The sequence below is a fragment of the Camelina sativa genome, chromosome 13 (genome assembly GCF_000633955.1).
Source record: "Camelina sativa cultivar DH55 chromosome 13, Cs, whole genome shotgun sequence".
NCBI classification, from domain to species: domain Eukaryota; kingdom Viridiplantae; phylum Streptophyta; class Magnoliopsida; order Brassicales; family Brassicaceae; genus Camelina; species Camelina sativa.
In genome coordinates this window covers 14,295,437-14,310,832 of record NC_025697.1, presented here as the reverse complement: position 1 = coordinate 14,310,832, position 15,396 = coordinate 14,295,437, and the positions used below count along the sequence as shown (strand labels likewise).

At 36.6% G+C, this 15,396-nt stretch overlaps 4 protein-coding genes and 1 non-coding gene across 6 annotated transcripts; 3 read left to right on the top strand and 2 right to left on the bottom strand.

Annotated features, from left to right (window-relative positions):
* On the top strand, positions 5,732-8,029 carry LOC104736742. The gene is made up of 7 exons (XM_010456791.2): positions 5,732-6,300; positions 6,381-6,458; positions 6,546-6,688; positions 6,985-7,055; positions 7,169-7,264; positions 7,467-7,559; positions 7,711-8,029. Exons 1-7 carry the CDS (start codon positions 5,857-5,859, stop codon positions 7,794-7,796), a joined length of 1,011 nt encoding a protein of 336 aa, XP_010455093.1. The 5' UTR covers positions 5,732-5,856; the 3' UTR covers positions 7,797-8,029.
* TRNAE-UUC lies at positions 8,104-8,175 on the bottom strand. The gene has a single exon. It is a non-coding gene; the product is annotated as a tRNA-Glu (tRNA).
* On the top strand, positions 8,289-10,479 carry LOC104736741 (sm-like protein LSM4). Its single transcript, XM_010456790.2, has 8 exons — positions 8,289-8,479; positions 8,590-8,631; positions 8,740-8,781; positions 8,960-9,058; positions 9,186-9,263; positions 9,654-9,690; positions 9,956-10,063; positions 10,184-10,479. Exons 2-8 carry the CDS (start codon positions 8,629-8,631, stop codon positions 10,204-10,206), a joined length of 390 nt encoding a protein of 129 aa, XP_010455092.1. The 5' UTR covers positions 8,289-8,479; positions 8,590-8,628; the 3' UTR covers positions 10,207-10,479.
* LOC104736739 (60S ribosomal protein L9-1) lies at positions 11,057-12,273 on the bottom strand. Its single transcript, XM_010456789.2, has 3 exons — positions 11,805-12,273; positions 11,585-11,707; positions 11,057-11,295 (listed from the first exon to the last, which is right to left on the bottom strand). Exons 1-3 carry the CDS (start codon positions 12,177-12,179, stop codon positions 11,209-11,211), a joined length of 585 nt encoding a protein of 194 aa, XP_010455091.1. The 5' UTR covers positions 12,180-12,273; the 3' UTR covers positions 11,057-11,208.
* On the top strand, positions 12,411-15,245 carry LOC104736738 (heparan-alpha-glucosaminide N-acetyltransferase). Of its 2 annotated transcripts, none has more exons than XM_010456787.2 (13): positions 12,411-12,599; positions 12,682-12,819; positions 12,917-12,998; positions 13,078-13,154; positions 13,232-13,353; positions 13,447-13,564; positions 13,659-13,775; positions 13,988-14,079; positions 14,168-14,234; positions 14,334-14,415; positions 14,503-14,594; positions 14,697-14,840; positions 14,936-15,245. In XM_010456787.2, the coding sequence occupies exons 1-13, from the start codon at positions 12,453-12,455 to the stop codon at positions 15,080-15,082; spliced, it is 1,425 nt and encodes a 474-aa protein (XP_010455089.1). In that variant the 5' UTR covers positions 12,411-12,452; the 3' UTR covers positions 15,083-15,245. The 2 variants fall into 2 exon arrangements, with proteins under 2 accessions (XP_010455089.1, XP_010455090.1); XM_010456788.2 differs by having other exon boundaries at positions 13,078-13,173; positions 13,260-13,353.

Genomic DNA, 15,396 nt, shown 5'->3' with positions numbered 1-15,396 from the left:
CTAATGATAGTCTCTAGATCTAGCCTTATCTATGCTCCTTAGACATTGGTGTGATGCTAAGAGGCTTGAAATCAGATCCTACCCTCTCAGATATAGGATCAGCATTAAGAACATCTAGCCTAGAAGAGATCTACAACAATCAAGCTTGACCAAATCAGACAAACCTCAAACACAACCCAGCCTAACCCATCCTCAAGATCCTAAGCAACTACTCACAAGCATACATGATGAACATCAAAATCATAAACCCAGAAAATGATGAAACTTGCATGATTAGATAGATAAAGCAAAGATCTACAACATTGAAGAAAGAATCAAACTCAAATTCTCAATATTAAGAAAGTTATAAAACCAACAATATTGAAGAATTTAGTCTTTTTCTCCTTTAAAAGAAGTACAAGATCTAAGAGAATAAAAGTGCAAAAGGAATAATCCCCAAAAAGGTAAAGACTAGGTTTTTGACTCTCTAAAAAGCTGGACTCTTTTGGTGGCTGCAGGTACAAGCCCTTATATAGAAAAAGTAGTGGAAGCCCTAAAAACGCTAAAAGACAAAATAGCCAGGCGGCTCGACCAACTCGACCTGGTGCTCGGTCGAGTGACCGGTCGAGTTGGCTCCTCTTGTGCTCCTCCCACTCGGTCGAGTCCCTCTCAGCACACGGTCGAGTGTCTGGTCGAGTGGGCAGTCGAGTTGGACTCCGGACCTTGGTTCTTCAGCCTTAGCTCTCTTGCTTTCTCCTCATGATTGCTTCACTTCTCCTCAGCATTGCTTCCATGCTCCTTAAGCTCCAAAATCACCTGTTTATGCATGAAAAGGTGCAAATGCAATGCAACTAAACTCTAATGCAAGAACAGTCCTAAAGCTATGCAATAATGGTCAAAATGGATAGCAAAAGATGTGAATATATTAAGGGAAAACAGGGTAAAATATATGAACATCAGGCCTCACGTCTTTTCATTACACCCATGAGCCTATCTATATCCGACGGTCGGTTTGCTATGACTGGGAGGTTTTAAAGACTTGTTACCGTTTCTACAAATCACTACATGATCTTTACTCACTCGCACAATTCCAACAATCACTTCCCGGAAGGTCACTCATCCTGACACTACTCCAGCTCAAGCACGCTTAACTCTGGAGTTCTCTCAGGACTCTTGACCAAAAAGATAAGTGGACTTTGGTGACATAGGTGGCCAAATCAATTATTTTAAACCTCTCCGCAAGTCTCTGAAACCGGGGTGTCATAATTCAGCCCCGCTCTCAGGATTCTTGATCGAAAAGATAAGTGCATTTTGGTGACATAGGTGGCCAAATCAATTCTTTTAAACCTCTCTGCAAGTTTCTGAAACCGGGGTGTCACAATTCACCCCCCTTAACAGATCGCAACGTCCTTGTTGCGCACCAAGACCGTCACCCCCGATGGTGTGAGTCCACTCAACTTCACACCCATTTGGGTTCGGCTCTGAAACGACTTGTAACGCCCCAACCGCCACCTCTTAGTGGGCCCCATGTCCACTTCCAGTCCATGGGCATACTTTCCTTAATGGGCCTCACGTCCTCTCACTAGGCCCATGAGCCTATATATATCCGACAGTCGATTTGCTACGTCCGAGAGGCTTTAAAGACTTGTTACCCTCCCTTAAAATCACCACATGATTTTTCCCTGTGTTTTGTCCTCACTCGCACAGTTCCGACAATCACTTCTCGGTAATGATTCTCCACTGACCAGGTACAATCATTCTCTGGAACTTAGTTAGTTGTCATTTATTAATCGTCGCATGAATCATAGTACACGAAACACATGACCACATATTCATAGTAAGTTATAAACTTTATTGTAATATATAAACTTAAAGTTCTGAATAATGAATATTACGATGATATGCTTACCGAGCTGTATAAGGTAAGATGAATTCAAATTTCTTTGAATAAGCTATATTTTTAGGTAGAAGTAGATCAATCATTCGATTATGTTAGTTTTAGGGTATATTCTCTTTAAATTCAAAATATATATGGTTTGTTAATTTAGGAAAATAATTAATGAGATTTTTTTATTTGGAAATCAATTACGTGACATAAATATAAGATCAGTTTGGTAATCAAGATATTTGTTGAATATTGATATCTTTGTTCATATATTAATTTTCCCAAAATATTTTCAGTGAATTATGATTGAGTTTGGTTTGATATGATAAAGAGAATATATATGATCGCTGCGAGTTATTTTCACCCGAATTTGATTTACTTAATTTTTGTTTTTTTTTTCTGAAATCGATCCAACATGGAAGCTTTTTTGTACGTTTTTTTATTTATATAGAGATTTCTAAAGATACATCGTTTCTTGTAAGAGTCGGAGATAGACAAAAACTAATAAGATCTCTGGCCAAACCTTGTAAGAGTCGTAGACAACACGCTTAAAGGTCCTCAAATCTTCATCACATGTTGATCTTTTTAGAAAACGGAAAATCAGTTTTAAAGACAAAAGACCATAAAACTTACTTGAAATATAAGATGTTCTTCTATTCATGATTGTTCTCCTTCGTTTTTGGAAGCATTTGTCTTTCGGATTCCAACTAAAGTATTATATTATATCCTCAAATGTTAGTTCACATGCTTTAGATGAATATTTGTTTAGAACAAATCAAGCCAAAAGCAGTGGATCTTGGATGTCTTTCATTTTTTGGCTACTCACTATAAGGGAGAAGTGAAATTTTTTGAAAATGGTAGAACAACAGAAGTGATATGTTAGTAATGCTTAGTAACTTTGACAAAGCAAAATATGTTAGACGTGCTTTATAACCCTGATTTTCCCCATTGCATTCGTCAATGCAAAATTCTCAATGATTCTCCACTGACCATGTACGATCATTCTCTGGAGCTTAGTTAGTTGTCATTTCTTAACCGTCGCATGAATCATAGTACCTGAAACACATGACCACATATTCATAGTCAGTTATAAAATTTATTGTAATATATAAACTGAAATACCTGAATAATGAATATTACGATGATATGCTTACCAAGCTGTATAAGGTAAGATGGATTCAAATTTCTTTAAATAAGCTGTATTTTTAGGTAGAAGTAGATCAATCAGTCGATTATGTTAGTTTTAGGGTATATTCTCTTTAACTTCAAAATATATGTGGTTTGTTAGTTTAGGAAAATAATTAATGAGATTTTTATTTGGAAATCAATTACGTGACATAAATTTAGGATCAGTTTGGTAATCAAGATATTTGTTGAATATTGATATCTTTAATCATATATTAATTTTCCCAAAATGTTTTCAGTGAATTACAATGGAGTTTGGTTTGATATGATAAGGAGAATATATATAATCTTCGCGAGTTATTTTCACCAGAATTCGATTCACTTAATTTCAGGTTTTTTTTACTGAAATCGATCCGACCCGAAAGCGTTTTTGTACGTTTTTTTAATTTATATAGAGATTTCTAAAGATAAATTGTTTCTTGTAAGAGTCAGAGATCTTATTAGACAAAAATTAATAAGACCTCGGGCCAAACCTTGTAATAGTCATAGACAACACACTTAAAAGTCTTCAAATCTTCATCACATGTTGATCTTTTTAGAAACAAGGAAAATCAGTTTTGAATACACATTTATTTGATTAAGCTGTATTTTTAGGTAGAAGTAGATCAATCACTCGATTATGTTAGTTTTAGGGTATATTCTCTTTAAATTCAAAATATATGAGGTTTGTGAGTTTAAAAAAATAATTAATGAGATTTTTGATTTAGAAATCAATTACGTGACTCAAATTCAGGATTAGTTTGCTAATCAAGATATTTTCTGAAGATTGATATCTTTGTTAATAATTGATTTTTCCAAAAGTTTTTTCATTGAACCACTGAAACAACCCTACCCGTTTTTTTTTAATATCCTAATATCTTGTGATCCCATACTCAATAGACACCTACCCCCAATCAACAACGACCGCAGATAACAAATAATTCAACTCCAATAATCAATAAAAATTAAAGACATAACATAAAACCATCAACCCTAGCATCCGTTCTAGACCACTAAGTTCCACTCTAGCATCCTAGCAAAGACACAGAGAAAACAATCGAGTCTCTAGAACATCCTCCTCTTTATAACCATTATTCGATGATCACACTTTGCCTTTACCTGCGCCACAACACAAAAGAGAGGCTTAAATATTACCGGAAATACTTAGTCAGACAATCCTTCCATCTACTGGGCTATACACACAAGCAATAAGATCTCTCATGCCACAATCAACAAACAATAAAAACAAAACAGGCAATGCACAAAGCAACATGACATAAACGGTCGCTGTACAAAGGCGTCGACCGAGACTAGAAGGTGTCGACCGACACTAGTCAATTGGTGTCGACCGACACCACAATTGGTGTCGACCGACACCTGCTTGACATTCCTGAATCTCTAACAGTGTCGGTCGGCACTTCCACATGGCTTCGACCGACACTCTCCAAGTCCTCGAGTCGTCCTCGCGTTGGTGTCAACCAAAATATTCTTAAGCGTGATTAAAAAAAAAATTCTTGAAAAGAGATATTCCAAAAATAAAAGAAAATCTCCAAAGAGTATATTTACATAAAGCAAAAAAATCTCATAAATTAATCACTCTTAAGCGTGATTTCCGATTATGCAACCAAAATAAAATCTTACCTAACACCTATCCAAAGTTTTAGTATAACTCATTGACATCTTCATTCACCGGAATACACCATATTCATACAAAAAAAATTAACATTATTTGTATAGTCTGGATTTACGGGTAAAATGAAAGTATATTAATAAAATTAATATATTAATAATTTAAATATATTATTTGTATAGTCTGGATTTACAGGTTCACATGATTATTGATAATTGAGATTTACCGGTTCCCTTGATTATTTTAGATGTATTATTAATAATAACAAAGAATCTTGAACACAAACCATAATATCTACAGAAATTTTACCTTAATCATTCACACTATTATTAATCAATTAATTAGGAAGAATAATACCACTTTAAGGAATAAAATATATAAACAAATTTAACAATATAAATAAACCTTTTACAAAATCTTCTGAATTAACAAGTGTAAGCGGTATATGAGTTGAAGTGTAACGGATTATATAATAAATTGAATTATTATTTTTATAACGGACGATGGGTTAAATGTAAAATGTTAAAATTATATGATAAGATTGTTTAAAAATTAATAAAAATATGAAAAATTATTTTAATATACAAAATATATACATAATTTTTGTATAAAAGAAAGTTTAACCGGTGCAATCTAGTAATAGTATATATTATTAGATACTTTTTACTCTTTCAGAAATCTATTTTTGTTTTGTTTTGTTTTGGTGTCATAATAAAAATAATAAGGGTTTTTTCGGTATTTTTCACATCATTAATTAGTTCTAAAATGAAAGAACGTAAATTTAAAATCTTTCAATCTTGTTGCAGATTATTAAACTACTATAACCAGAGTTGTGTTTGATCATAAAACTGATTGAAAAATGATAATGAAAACGGTGATGTAAATATTTGACTTTGTTTTATCTTGTGGGATGATGTTAAAAATTTAAAATTAACAAGATGATTAGATCGCACTTTAGTGGGTCGGGCCTTAGTACCTCTTAACGGGTTTCTTAATGGGCCGAAATGGAATAAAGAAAGAAAACACGAATTTGATTGCTTGTCCCTAATTAATGGCTTCTTTCTTTGATTAACGAAAAATCAAATTTGCTCACGTCTCTACCTAAACTGTACTTTTCTCTCTATTCTCCAACCTCTCTCTCCCATAAGTTCAAAGAGATAATGTGGATTCACCAAAGAATCAGAGGAAGGACGCGACGATGGTGAATTCATACATACCTCTTCGTTTCACCATCTTCATCTCCTTCTCCATCGCAGCATCTTCTTCCTTCAAATTCCACTCCGTTTCCCATGCTCCGTTGTCGTTGCCCAAAGCCACCGCCGACGATCTTATCTCTGTTCTCGGACCATCCTACGCCGCGTCGTCTCTCAACCCAATCGTATCTCGAGATATCAAATCGTGTCTCAAATTCCTCGTCCCTTTCAAACCGGATAAATCTAAACCCGAATGTGGACGATGTTCGCTTCGCACTGGACTCTGTTCAGGTAAAATCGAAGCCGTTGAGAAGCGGAGCAAGGTTGAAGATGAGAATTCTCTTGTCTGGTGGCCACCGGAGCCGATTCTGGAACTTGCTCGTCTCGCTGTTGATTCCGGTGGTGATCCCGGTTCAATCCAGCGAACTCTCGATCCCAAAGTGATCCCGGTTTGTTCTTTGTTCGTTTGATTGTGGATATTGTCGTTGAATTGAATTGGTTTAATTAAACTCGGTTTACGTGTGTGTAGGTTCCTAATGTTGAACAATCAAGAAAAAATAAATGCCAGCTCACAAGAACTCCATATGGTCGTCATTTTATAGCAGAGGTAAAAAGCTATTTTTTTTGAATCAGTATTGGTGTTTTTTTTATAATCTCATGGTGTTATGATCTGATTGATGATGCTAATGAACAGGAAGTGAACTCATATTTCGAGTTCTTGTTTCAACTAATTGAATCTAGGGGACCTAGTGTTGGACTGGATGTGTCATTGAGTAGATATGATTTGTTCCATGGTCACCTATTTCTTGCCTCAGATACTGGACGCCTTGGGATACTGTAAGTCTTCTTAATATGCATTACACACTTGAAATAGTAACAAGGAAGGATCATTAAGGAGGTCTTTACCATTTAAGTTAATTGTGGGAGCCTTTAGGCTTTGGTTCGTTCTCGTTTGTTCTTGAATGTAACCAACAGTTCATGATCAATAAATAAAGAATGGTTTCTGATTCTTATCACCCTTGTTGCAATATTTCTAGAAGTTGAACATAAGTAATGATTTGTGGAAGAAGTTTCTAGAAATAGTTACAAGATTTTAACTAGTGTTGTTGATCAGTATCTTCTGCTGATGGTAGGTTTCATGCTAAAGAGTATCCAGCTTATGACAAGAAAGTGTTTCCTTACAACATGGGATATTGCCAGAGAGGTAATTTGTGTTCTTGTCCATGTGACTGTGATTTTTCTTGCATTGAAATACAGAAATGGTCACAAAAATCCCTTGAATCTTCAGTTTTATAATTGTAACTTCTTTTGTGTTAGGATCTGATGTGACGTACGATGATTCAATGAACTTGAGAAATATCCTATGGCTGGCACCATTACCCAGCAACTCTAGTCCAGGTTGGGTTGCTCCAGGTATCATTACTTCTCCTCCGAGAGTAACAAAAAAGAACTTTCCTAAAAATCTGAACACTTTTCCTTTCCTGACCTTCGGTCTGACATTCCTTTTGATTCGTACAAACGTATCTATGACTACTCTTGTTCATTCCAGAAATTTCTCTTGTGTTACGTTCTTTTGAATCGAGTGAAGCAACTGTAATGTTTAATTGATCCATAGGTGTACTTGTGGTGCTTGATGCGCACCCAGATGGAATCATATACCGGGATCTTATCCCTAAGTATGTTCAGTTTGTAAGAACAATATACGAAGGTCTGAACAACTCTAAGCCTTCTCTCATCTCACTTATCCTCTATTTGCTTCATTGTATATGAGTATATCACATTTGATTAGACATGAACTCAAAAATCTCTTACAGAATTATGATCTATTGTAAATTTTCTGTCTTATCCTTCTCCATCAGATGATTTGGGAACAACGGCAGTTGATGTCAATTACTTGAATGTCGGAACTACTCAGGAACCTGACTATCAGCTTTTCATGTGCTGAAACCAGTTAGATGTTGACGATTACGCAGTTGTCTGATCGAGAATTTGATTAAGATAAGTTACTGGCGATGGTATAAACTCAAGAACGTTCCAGTTGGTTGCTAATTTAGACAGGTGTGAAGTATTGTGGGTTGCAAATAGCTTTAACAATGTGTTAGGTGATTGTATTCAAAGTGACATTGGTGATGTAAATTAATTTCATCAATAACATACTACAGATTTATTATTTTCCTCCAGACTCCTCCGGATTAACCATTTCAAACTGCTGGCTGCTGGTGATAATATTAGTAAAAAATAAAAGCAAAAAGCTCCGATGCCGGGAATCGAACCCGGGTCTCCTGGGTGAAAGCCAGATATCCTAACCGCTGGACGACATCGGATTTGTTGTTGAATTGGTTATATATCTTTATCTAGACTTGATTTACAAGGAAAATACGAAGTTATTATAAAGTTAAGGGGGCTCGAGTGCAAATCGCTAAAAGTTTCACAATTGACCTAAAACTAAAAAGAACAGCGCGATTCATTATTCATTAGAATTCCCTCTCACTGTCAAAGAGAAGTCGAAGAAAGCAAACAGATTTCGAAGTTTCGTCGCCTCCCCCTAATCTTCGATCTCTCTTTCTTCTCCCAATCGCTTTCATCTTCTTGTGAAAGAGGAAGCCGATCTACTGAGTATATAGCAAGGTTCTTCCTTTTGTTTTGAAAATTTTCAAGTAGCCAAACTAGGGTTTTGTTCTGTTTTACTTTATTTGGTTCTTCCGCATCTTATGGATAGTTTTATGTTATATTATCAGGTCTATTTTACGGATCCGTGAAGCTTCTAATCTGAGAAGATGGTAAGTTGCTTGATGGACTTAGGGTTTGTTTTTTCGTTCCGTCTTGTTTTCTTCATTATTATTTCAAATTCTGACTCTTAGCTTTTTTTTTTGTTTTGGTTTGTTTAGCTTCCTCTTTCGCTCCTCAAAACTGCTCAAGGGCATCCGATGGTTAGTGAAATTTCCATCCTTTATTATTTATTTTGTCTATTGTATGGAGCTGAGTTTGAGCTAGCACTATTTAAATTTGAGATGTTGCGTTAAAGGGTTTATATGTTTTTTGCATTATGATAGTTGTGTGCAATTGCTTAAAGTTTGCATCTTTTTGATGATTGAATTGTTTTGGTAGCTTGTGGAGCTTAAGAATGGAGAGACCTACAATGGGCATTTGGTGAATTGTGATACTTGGATGAACATCCATCTACGTGAAGTCATCTGTACATCAAAGGTTATCTTTTTCTTTTTTTTTTTTTTACTTTTGTATGGTGATTCAGTTTTTTTTCATTTTGTCTGTTCCGTTATGAGATTTTGTGTAGTTTGGGACTCTGATATGTTGCTGCTTGATTACATTGTAGGACGGAGACAGGTTTTGGAGAATGCCCGAATGTTATATCCGTGGTAACACAATCAAGTATCTCCGAGTTCCTGATGAGGTAATATGTTTTCTTGTTTATATGCCTCTTGCTTGATCGAGTTTTTTTCTTTCTTTCTTTCGTTTCGGTTCTTCTTTCTCTGGAATGATGATGCTTAGCCAAATCAGATATGTGCTCCAAGAGGCATTTTTCTGTGGAACTCTGTTCAGCAGATAGGGTGCCTCTTGTTGTAGTGCGTCTTAGACGATATCACAGGGAATGGTTTTACCTGACCAGAATGTTTTCTCACTTTTATGGATTTTGCTGTGTTTTGTTTCTGAAGCCAGTTGACATTCACTATATCTTTATTTGGAAGTGACAGTTATAAGCTGTTTCTGTTCTCTATTTGTGTGTTTACTGCTTCAACCTAGATTGAGTTGACTGACTTGTATTGGTTTCTTCTCTCTTCAGGTGATTGATAAAGTACAGGAGGAGAAAACCCGCACAGGTATAGTATCTCTCACTGTCTATGTTGTGCTTTTACTGAAATATTCTTAAGAGTTTTCTTAAGTGTTAATATCTCTGGCCAGAGTAGACATCGAGAATACTTAACTGTAAAAATTTAATCGAGAATACAATACGCTCAAGCGTTACAAATTAGCCAATTTTTTTTTTGCTTTGATCCAATGGCAAGAGTTACGGATTTATTGGGAGGTTTTCAAGCAGATGCAAGCTGTTCCTGATAATTATCAGTAATGGTTGTATATGTGCAGATAGGAAACCACCAGGGGTTGGACGCGGAAGAGGACGTGGTATGGAAGATGGAGGGGCCAGAGGCCGAGGCCGAGGAACTTCAATGGGGAAGATGGGTGGTAACAGAGGTAAAAAATACACAGCCAAAGCTGTCACAAAACTCTGATTTTACTAGAATACTCTTAACTCTGTGTCTGCCTCTAATATATTTTAAGCGTAACTCAAATTGTCTTGTGTTGTGAAAACAGGAGCAGGTCGTGGGCGTGGTTAATACAACAACTTTTAAGAGTTTCTCTGTTTTTAGCTGGCACCAAGCGCTGCTAACTTCACTTGTTGCTGCTACTGGGTTAGTTTGATTGTAGAGAAAGCCAGAGTTACATAAGAAGTTGGTCTTTCATTGGTTTTCTATTTACATATGTAAGGGATAGGGAGGGAGTGTGTTTTTGGAGCCTCCTTTTGATCTTTTGGAAACAGAAGTTGTCTTTTGCCTTGTGAAATTTGACGGTATATGAAATTTGAGAATGCTGTTTCATTTACGCTTCAATTGAGTCTTCGGTCAATGGTAGTAATTTCTGCTGAAGTTAAAATAACTGTTAAGTGATCAAATTTCATAATCTTAGAATATTATGTCTATGCCAGAGCAAGATGACCAGATGTCAACATTAGAACAATTAAATCACATATTCGAGTGACGTTTCAAGTGAATGGGGTATGATCGAAGGAAACAGAAACAAAGTATGACTTGTATCAATCGTAGAGAGTAAGTATTATAAATCATTGTGTAGAACAGGAGAAAGTGATTATAACGTCAAAACAAAGTCGAGGCTGAGATAAAAGCTTCACCAAATTCTAGAGAAACGAAAACTTAGGGCAGAGATCAGAATCGCAATGATCACTTTTAATTTGGGATTGAGTAGTCTGTAGATGAAGGAAACTGAAAGGAAGAGAAGAAGCGTGTAGTGTCTAACAGCTTCAGTGCTTTTTGGTTAATCAAATCGGAAAGTTTCAATTGATTCAGCGCAGCATATGTTGAAATACTGTGAGATGATGAACTCTGGTTTACTTTAGTGTAGTTGTAGCATTGTTGTAGGTTGATAAGATCTGTGTGCGACTCTTTTAAATATAAATCCGATACGATTTGACTAGGTAAATGAGATTGTCTCCAAAACTTGTAAATAAAATCCCAAACAAAAAAGCCAAAAACGGATAATGAGTTTTGCAAACACAGGTGGATTTGGTCCATGAAAACGAAAACTAACATTCAAATATCAAACTATTCCTCTTCAACAATCTTGCTTTTCTCGCTGACATAGATACCGTCAAGAAACTTCCTGATATCCTTCTTCTTCACGTGACATTTCTACACATAACAACAAACCCATGTAAATCAAACCATTCATTTGGTTTCACTATTCAAAATGTGATCCCCAAAACTCAAACATCAACCAAACAAAACACTTCCAAACACAAATTGTCATGCTTATTATACAAACTATGCAAAATTTACTAATTATTCTGTTGTAAGAGACATATATAGATAACATCAATCTTAAGTTTATACAAGAAATCAAATTCAATCATCAACACAAAAAAAGACTGAACCTTGTCCCAAGAAAATGAAAACTTTGCTAGTTAGAGAGTGTTGTTACCTGGTTGATCAAAGCACATGACCTTGAGACGAGCTCGATATCGTTACCATCAAGAACAATCTCATCCTTAACCTTCTCAGATCGAACAATGGTTACACCATCCAACATATCAACCTTCCTCACCTATTATATAAAGCACATTTCTATCTACCTTCAGTCTTCCATCATTTTGGATTAAACCAAAACAGTGATGAAGAAAGAGAGAAAAAAAAAAAAAAACCTTTTTCTCGCCAAGGAAGTTACGGATCTCAATAGACTTGCCATCACCACCAATAGAAGCATTGATGGGGAAATGAGCGTACACAAACCTCATCTTGTACCGGAACCCTCTGGTAACACCGGAGATGAGATTATCAACATGGCTAAGAGCGGTTCTAATGGATGCGCTGGTTTTGCGTGATCCAAACCACGAATCGATCTTGAGCTTCTTCTTCCCAGTCTCGGGATCCTTGATCAGCTGGAAATCGAGGTTGAGATGCTTGAAATCACGAACAAGTTTGCCTCTAGGTCCTTCGACTTCGATGACCTTAGCGTGAACCTTAATGGTTACGCTGTCGGGGATGTCCATCGTCTCGGAAGATAGAATCGTCTTCATTTCCACCAACCTCTTTGACGACGACGGCGACTCTCTCTTATGCTCTCTCTCTCTCTCGTTTTGAGCTGCTCAGGCAGAAGATGAAACCCTAATATATCGTTTTTGTCGGCGGCTTTTTAAAAACCACAGAAACCCTAGAAAAAAAAATGTTAATGGGCTATCAAACCAGCCCACTAATTAGCTAACGGCCTGTTAAGCAATTTGTGATCTTTTTTTTGGAAAGTGTAGAGTAAGTAGTAGAGCCAATAATGGTGTGAGCTTGTCGAGGTAAAAATGGCGAAAACCAAAGTGGAGAAGAAGAGTCAAGATCAACAACTCCTCGTACCTGAAGATGATACTGCTTCATCAACTCGGAGGAGCCTCGCCGGAAACAGACAAAGACTTGCTTCACTCGACATTTTCCGTGGCCTCACCGTAGCCGTACGTTTCTTCCTTTCTCTCTTACTTCTGCGAAATTTCGAACCTTTAAGTTTTTTTAAAAAAAATTTCTTACTTGAATCAGTTGATGATTCTCGTTGATGACGTCGGAGGAGAGTGGCCAGTGATTGCTCACGCTCCATGGGAAGGTTGCAATTTGGCTGATTTCGTAATGCCTTTCTTTTTGTTCATCGTCGGCGTCTCCATTGCTCTGTCCTTAAAGGTCAGTTTTTTTTTGGAATTCGTAAGCTCTCAGAGTTCTGATGTTTGTTGCTTAGGAATTGAATTACAAAACCTGTGTCTGTTCTCAATATTTTCAGAGGATTTCGCACAAATTTGAAGCTTGTAAGAAGGTTGGTTTTAGGACTTGCAAGCTTCTCTTCTGGGGTCTTCTATTGCAAGGTAATTTAACTTACCTTGTAGCCTCTTTAATTTAACATTTATGTATTTGGATACTAGTTTATTTTCTTTTGCTGTTTAGGTGGTTTCTCTCATGCTCCTGATGGATTAAGCTATGGTGTTGATGTGACTATGATGAGGTTTTGTGGGATTCTTCAGGTGTTATCTCATGCTCATGGTATGTACTTATGTATTGTAACTTAGAAGGTTCATGTTTTTCTTCTGTTTTCATGTAGAGAATAGCTTTATCTTACTTGGTAATAGCATTGGTTGAAATCTTCACAAAGGACTTACATGAGGAGAATATGTCATCTGGGACTGGGAGGTTCTCAATATTCAAGTCATATTATTGGCATTGGTAAAACCTGACATTTGAGTTAGTTTAGAATTAAAATTTCATGAAAATCAGATCAAGAGTTTCGAATTAATCTTGTTTCTAGTACATTCACAGGATTGTTGGTGCATCAGTTCTCGTGATTTATCTGGCTACAATCTATGGAACTTACGTTCCTGACTGGGAGTTTGTTGTCAATGATAAAAATAGCGTTCTCTATGGGAAAATCCAATCTGTAAGTCTTTCCATGTTTGTATGTTATGTGATCATTACTCAGGGTTGTGTGAAAATGGTCAGATAATATAAGAAATTTTGGGAATCCTTCCTAGGTATCATGTGGTGTGAGAGGAAAGCTAAACCCTCCCTGCAATGCTGTTGGATATGTTGACAGACAAGTTTTAGGGATTAATCATATGTATCAACGTCCTGCGTGGAAACGATCCAAGGTACATTACGTAGTTGTGCTTGCTTATAGACTGAGCACGCTCTCTCCGAAGATTCTACACATGCTAGAAATTTTTAAAAAATGCATAATGATTTGTGTCAATCCTAATGTGCTTTTGAGTTTTATGTTACAGAAAATAAAGAAGGGTTGATTAATTACATATGGTTCATGTCAATCGACTCAATCCTAATATGTTTTCTTTTGAGTTTTTAGGCTTGCACCAATGATTCTCCTTATGGTGGATCTTTACGCCAAGATGCACCGTCATGGTGCCGTGCTCCGTTTGAGCCTGAAGGAATCTTAAGGTCTGTCTAATTTTGTCACCCTAGTCACTAACTGAGAACTATCATCATCTTCAGAAGTTTATAACACTCAGAAACTTGTCTGATGCAGCTCCATATCTGCTATTCTTTCTACAATCATCGGAGTCCATTTTGGACATATCATCTTACACTTGAAGGTCAACTTACTAAAATGAAACAAAAGCCTCAAGCTCTGACGAACTTTCACCGTTTTGGCTTTTCAACATCATTATCTCAAACATTACCAATTTTTTCAGGGGCATTCAGCTCGGTTGAAACATTGGATCTCCACCGGTCTTGTTCTCCTCACTCTCGGGCTTACTCTGCATTTCACCCACTGTGAGAAAGACCTTGCTTTTTTTATCCATCCAACTCAAAACAGTCTCTTCTCTTAACATATATAACAAACTCAAAAATGTATTGCAGTGATGCCTTTGAACAAACAACTCTACAGTTTCAGCTACATATGCGTGACCTCTGGTGCAGCGGCGCTCGTCTTCTCTTCCTTGTATTCACTGGTAATTCTTGCTCCACTACATCGACGACAACTAAAGACGTTTGATGACAAACTTTTGGACAAAACAGATTCATTGGTTTTTGTTATTTTGGGGGTATTGCAGGTCGATATATTAGAGTGGGGACTCATGTTTCTGCCTCTAAAATGGATAGGCATGAACGCAATGCTTGTCTACGTGATGGGAGCTGAAGGCATGTTGGCTGCTTTCTTCAATGGTTGGTACTATCGCCACCCGCACAGTACACTGGTAAATATTTGAAAATGGGCCTGAATGTGCTCTTTATTTGTCTTCTAATACTACTACTACTCCAATTGATGTATACTAACAACCTGTTGGTTTAGATAAATTGGATACGGGAGCACGTGTTTATCCGAGTTTGGCATTCAAGAAGAGTTGGTGTGCTTATGTATGTCCTTATCGCGGAGATTCTCTTCTGGGGTTTGGTCACTGGTGTTTTCCACAGATTCAAGATCTATTGGAAACTCTAAATCAGACACGGTGAAAAATACCCATTCTACAGTATACTGAAGTTGTAAGAGCTAGGATATACAGTATATAGCTCAAATTTCATGATAAGTGATGTAATCAAATTCATGATACGTTTTGTTTGAATAAAAATTATACATATCCGAATGATCCGCATCCTTATTATTGTCCGCTTTGTTGAACCGGGTATGGTACGAATAGACTCTAAGAGAAAGAGAAGGTTCGGTTCTTCAAACCTGACGTGGGAGTAAGCGTAGAAAGAGCTAAAGACAGACATCTCACAAAAAAAAAAAAAAAAAAAAAAAAAAANCTCACA